This window comes from Theobroma cacao, chromosome 10 (genome assembly GCF_000208745.1).
Source record: "Theobroma cacao cultivar B97-61/B2 chromosome 10, Criollo_cocoa_genome_V2, whole genome shotgun sequence".
Classification (NCBI taxonomy): Eukaryota; Viridiplantae; Streptophyta; class Magnoliopsida; order Malvales; family Malvaceae; genus Theobroma; species Theobroma cacao.
The window spans coordinates 20,669,904-20,675,794 of NC_030859.1; the positions used below are offsets into that span (position 1 = coordinate 20,669,904).

Genomic DNA, 5,891 nt, shown 5'->3' on the forward strand with positions numbered 1-5,891 from the left:
TATATAATTAGTAAAACTTAAACTCTTTATTATAATAAGATTTATTTCCATCAAAAACAAAAATACTCTTTACATAATTTAGTAACAAAAAACAAAATTAAGTAAATTTTTTCTTTTTCAATCATTTAATTTTTATTTTCATTAAGACTTTAAAGTTTTAGTAATTTAATAATTTATTATTAAGTATTAGTATAATTTTTTATTTTTTAATCTTTCAATATTTTCATTTTTTTAATTTATATTTTCACTTAATAATTTAAACATATTAATATTTAATTTATCAGTTAAATATTATTATAAATTAAAAATATTAAAATATTAATAATTTTTAAATTTTCTAATTTAAATTATTTATTTTATAAGTCTATGTTTGTAATTTTTAAAAGTAAATAAGGACGTTTTAGTCCAAAATATTTTAGACTTTATTTCTATGGATGTGGAATAGTTAATATTATGGAGAGATGATATGTAACTATTCTAAGATTTTGTAAGGTTTTGAGAAATAGTCATTCTTCCTCCAAAAAGCAACCAAATAACAAGGGAGAATTTTTTAAGAAATAGAGACCATTCCCCCACCCAAACATGCCGTGTCCAATTATCCACACTAATCTTTCAAAACTTAAAAAGAAGTTCTTAAGTTGTCCCTTTATTGTAAAAACCATCAGTTTTTGGATTAGAATAAGTACTCTTTATGCCATCAAAACCCAAGAATTATATTAATTTTCCATGGAAGATAAAGTATTTACATAAACTTGCTCATGTAGATGCCAAGTAGTCTCCCTTATTACATAAATTTGTTTAAAGAGAATAAAGATAATGTTGGGATGTTCTTTTCTCACACCATTGAATACCAACAGATGGAGAGCAGATCATGTAATTGCCTTTGTGCAAATTCCCTATCATCAGGGCTGAGATGTCTTAGGTTCATAGCAAGCTGAAAGGAGTCCACAGCAGCCCAAAGCCCTCCAGCTGAATAGGAAATTAAATTTGACAGTCAATTTAGGATGCAGAAAGTATAAATTAAAGGCTTGTGAGGAAGATTGAAGAAAGGTTAGACTTACAACATATTCATGAAGCCTCCTTCCCCTTTCTTTGTTGTCCTTGGACAACATTTTGTCTTCCTTTCTCCTGTTGGAAACTAATCTTTCCATCATATAATCCAACACAAAAAGCCAAAGAAATCAAACAAAAAGTAAAATCAAGACAGACCTGATGAGTTGTACCCAGGCTTGTCCTCCTGAGACTTGTGTTCTTTCTGGCATACTGCATCCCATTCTGCCATGAGAGCTGTTTAGGTTCCGCTCAAAATCTTTGTGGTTAAGGAATGATTTCTTTCTTGGTTTCACTTTTCATGTCCATTTATAAGCAAGCTAATGGATGAAGGGAATATAAAGGTGGGGGCTTACTTTAACTTTTAATCTCTTAATTATTAATCCAAACTTGGTCATGGAATAAGATTCTTAGGCAATTCTCCATTAAAGGGAAACAGCTAATAATGGCAGTACAACCAGTGTCAACATCGAAGCAAAAAAAAATTACATATCATCCATATAATATTAATTTTGTTTAGATTCCTGGCAAAAGAAGAGGAGAAAGAAGATAAGAAGTGAACAAACGTGAAACATGAATGTTCTTCATTTACATTAAAAGTTAATATGCCAGGTTGCTAAATCAGCACTGTTGAGGTGGTGAGAGTCAGACAACTGACATCAGCAAATTGGCGCAACATTCTATCTCAAATCTGATATGAATATGAGCAATATCTAATTATGTACATACACACATACATACATACGGTATGAAAGCAAAACAAAGCACAATATTATGATCTGTTCACACAGGGACTAGTTGTGGTGATTCATTCAAAGGACAAATTTGTTCTAAAAAGTCATATTTACAATGATCTTTACATAGTAACTAACCACTGGTTGCATTGCATCAGCATCCCAAATTTTTTTACTCCTAAAACCCCATTTCTTCCATCATTGGTATAGTCAAATTCAACTAGCTAACTCAGTTGCTTTTCGCATCAACAAACGCCCTTGTAATCTGCATGCAAAGAGCCGGGTTACTGGAAGCGAACACTTCATACTTTGTCGTGGAAACTATATCCATCATGTTTCTGATAATGAAGTTCAAAGTAGTCTCCTTCAGTGTCTTGTTTGACTGAGCATCTGCGATCTCTAAAATGTCAATAGCATTCGATGCATTCAAGGAATTCAGCATGTAACTCTCACAGGACTCTTGTAAGTATGGAATCTCATACTTATCAGCTGCAACATATAGAGAGTAAACATGCTTCTCCAACTTATCTAAGGGCAAGTTCCCAGTATAAAGAAACTCTAGGAGAGACTCAAGCTCTTCGTTGTTTAACTCAGACAGAGTGATGGTATCAGTATCACTTGGTGGAGCCTTGCAGCCATCTGAGTCCAGCATATTTTTAAAGATTTCAGATCTTGCAGCCTACACAATAGGTAAATGTGTGAGTGTAATCAATGCTTAAACAGAAACAAATACAAACATAGCTAAGGAGTGTTACCAGTAAAGCTTTGTGTGCAGGTATGCAGGGCCCATTGTTAGGCTTAAGCAGTATATCAGTGTGGGTTTGTTCTTTGAATGCCACAACAAATCCGCTTAAGAAACTTATTTTCTTTTTCAAATCATCCTCTGTATCCTTTAAGCCAGACATTGCTTTGTTGACATTTGCATGTGGCTGGGGATAGCACATGGAAAGACACAGACTTCAATATCCAGCAATTTAGAGAATACTCTTATATATACTTCCCCCACCCCGATTCAGAAAAAAGGAACCGCCTCAGGCAGATTGATTCTTTTTCTTCTTTCAGGAGCTAAGATATCCTCAATTCAGGTGCCACATATACAATGTGGCCAAAAAGAGGTTGAGATTACACATCAGCATACCCAAAAAAAAAAAAAGAGCTATTTTAGCAGAATTTCAAATTTATAAAGGAGTTTTTGAATGATATAATTTTTCAATCAATGTTTAAAGATACAAAAACAAGAAAACTATGGGAAAAATAACTTTTAGCTGGGCATTTGAAAAATAAGTGTCTTCACAACAGGAAGTGTAACTTTTATTTTGTCCCACAAGGTTTAAACTTTATGAAGTTACTTCATCAACCGTAAACTGCTTAATAGAGGTGGAGAAATGAATCCGAACCCAAAAACACGCCCAAAAAACCTTGAACTCCAACCTGACCAAACTTGACTTCACCAGAGAGTCAAAGACCTAACCTTAAAAATTCAAATCCAAGACCAATGTGATCCAAAACCATAATACCCTAAACTTAACACTAAAAATGCAAAATTTAATAATCAGTTTCCTTCTAACTCAAACTAAACCCAGTCCAATCCCGAAACGATCCAAATCGGAAGCAACATGAACCTGTCATCCGAACCCAAAATGACTTGACCAAACCTGCCCGTTTGGCACTCTACTGCTTATTTTCAACTTGCTAGCTGCTGGTTTGTTAAAAGAAATTAACTAGCCCCTTACTATATAGCATGATTACTATAATTGCCAATATAGGTAGAAGCAGGTTGAAACAAGATTAACAACGACAGAAATGAGAAGGATATTATGTCACAAAAATTTTCAGAAAACATAATTACCTCATTCTTTGAAGTAGGGGCAGTTGAATTTGTCCTGATACAAGCAAAGAAATAAAAAGGACATGAGACCGAACTCAAGGAGGATGTTATATAGTTAGTGCGAATATTTTGCACACTTTTATGTAAGCTATAAAGTGCACAGGATAGCAGCTGAGATATAGCTCCCAGCTTATAAATTATCAAAGTTATAAAAGACAGACCATTTTAATTAATGCTTGAAAGCAATACAATCGTCTCTCCCAACAAACTCCACCACCAAAAAGGCACCCTCTACAACAGAGTTTTAGCCCTCTCCATATTGCCACTAACGAGTCATATCCAAATCACTTCAGTTTTTCATTTTCCTTTTCCCGATGACAAAATTTGCATTAGCCAATGTCAAAGAGGGAAACCCCACAAAGTCTGCTATAATACAGCAGAACAAACAAAACAAATGACAAACCTAAGAGCAACAATAAACTTACCAGCTTGTAAGAATTATATAAAGTAAATATTGGGTAAAGCCATGAAAATGAGGAGGCAGAAGATGGGTTTTGAAAATAAGAAACTCATGATAACTATGGATTTACTGACAGAAAAATCGCAGAAACAAAGGCATCAGAGTTTAACATTCACATAAAATTGGGAAAGGGCGATTTTAAATACAGCAAAGAGTTATAAAATGCACTATAAAGTTAGCAACAAGAAGGAACCTATAAGTACCTCCCACTTGGTGATCTTCGGGCAGTAGCGGCACCGAAAGTTGAAGTTGCCGAAGCAGCATTACTTGAAGCATGGTTACCTACAACACAGACAGCATTAGCTAAAACAATCCTACATCATTAACACTTTTGTTATTCCCTATTTGCTAAACACTTTTCAGTAACCAAAACTAAACCTTTAAGCTTCATGAATTTATTTTCCATTTGTTTTTCACTTTAAATGGGCTTTTGGTTAATATCCTAAAATCCAGATGCGTGACGCAACTATTGTAAATGGGTTTTTGATTAATTACAGGCAAAATTTTGAAAAGAGACACCGTACTGAAGAGTATAAAATTTATTTATTTATTGTAAATAATTTGGTTTTACAGTTCTTTTACATTTTTAGCCTTATGTATTGTTTAGAATTACAAACTATACCAGCAATATAAAGAGCTGGCTTCTGACTATTTCATTTTGAGAAATATAGATGCAGAATATTTTCCCATTCTCTGTTCTTGGTTCTTCGATTCTATGAAATGGCAGATTCTTGACACATACGAGACACTAAATAGAGACAAAAGATTTCCGTTCAGAATAAAGAATCTATCTATCTCGGATTTTTTTATAAAAACAAAGCGCTATCTAATTAAAGCTTTTCAAATGTATTGTCAAAATTAAAACATTTTACTTTCTAAGAAAGGCTGATTTTTTTTCCTTTTTTTTTCAATTTAAATGGGTTTTTGGTTAATCCCATAAAATCTAGACACGTGATGCAACTACTTTAAATGGGTTTTTGATCAATGGCATACAATCTAGACTAAACACATGACATAAAGTTATGAACCTGAATTTACACCGACAGGAGAGAAACTAAAGGTGGAAGGACCGGCGTTGGCAGGAGTTGAAGCAAATGAACCGAACGGAGACGAGAAGCCCGAGGCAGAGGTGGTACCATTGCTTGAGAATCCGAACAGAGGAGTAGGTGAAGGTCTTTCGAAAGGAAAACCCGACATTGTTCTTCTCTGTTTCCGATCGTCTTGGAACTAGAAGAAACAGCACTCGTTGCCGTAGACAAGGGGCTCCTTATAAACAGGAAGGTTTCGGGTTTGAAAGCGGACCGACCCGGTTCAGCCAATGTCAAGTGCTCACGTGCTTCCCACGTGTATGGCCACTTTTCCTTCTTTACTAGGAAAGGTTAGAAAATGGGGAGAAAAAAGTGAATGAATAATTGAATTAGCAAAGCTGATTTATAAGGTTAAAGTTGAAATTTTCACCTTAAGTATATATTTTAATTTTTTTAATATGAAATTTTGGTATTTTCTCTCTTTTTTATACTCCTCTGTTTGGGTTTTTTTTTATCTCTCTTTGATTTTTACGAAAATTAAAATAAAAATTTTTTATTTGGTGCATTTTATATTAAAATTTAATTTTTTTTATAATATAAACGTTTAATTTTGTAAAATAAAAATTTTAAAAAATTATGAAAAATAAATTTGATATATGGAAAAAGTAAGGTAATTATATACCTAAAAAGGAAAAATTACATCATTCCAAAAAATATATATATATAAAGAT

At 33.2% G+C, this 5,891-nt stretch overlaps 1 protein-coding gene and 1 long non-coding RNA gene across 2 annotated transcripts; both read right to left on the minus strand.

Annotated features, from left to right (window-relative positions):
- Nucleotides 693-1,354, minus strand: LOC18587383. The gene is made up of 3 exons (XR_001929724.1): nt 1,210-1,354; nt 1,062-1,128; nt 693-969 (listed from the first exon to the last, which is right to left on the minus strand). It is a non-coding gene; the product is annotated as an uncharacterized LOC18587383 (long non-coding RNA).
- On the minus strand, nt 1,737-5,388 carry LOC108663811 (BTB/POZ domain-containing protein At3g56230-like). Its single transcript, XM_018129441.1, has 5 exons — nt 5,161-5,388; nt 4,336-4,414; nt 3,634-3,667; nt 2,540-2,713; nt 1,737-2,463 (listed from the first exon to the last, which is right to left on the minus strand). The coding sequence occupies exons 1-5, from the start codon at nt 5,327-5,329 to the stop codon at nt 2,014-2,016; spliced, it is 906 nt and encodes a 301-aa protein (XP_017984930.1). The 5' UTR covers nt 5,330-5,388; the 3' UTR covers nt 1,737-2,013.

What these genes read in the sequence shown, in the direction of transcription:
- LOC108663811 (XM_018129441.1), bottom strand. Translation starts at nt 5,329, where the DNA reads ATGTCGGGTTTTCCTTTCGAAAGACCTTCACCTACTCCTCTGTTCGGA. An exon ending in CGAAGATCACCAAGTGGGAG is followed by an intron (nt 3,668 to 4,335) that starts GTACTTATAGGT and finishes TGCTTGTATCAG; the next exon opens with GACAAATTCAACTGCCCCTA. An exon ending in CCCCTACTTCAAAGAATGAG is followed by an intron (nt 2,714 to 3,633) that starts GTAATTATGTTT and finishes TGCTATCCCCAG; the next exon opens with CCACATGCAAATGTCAACAA.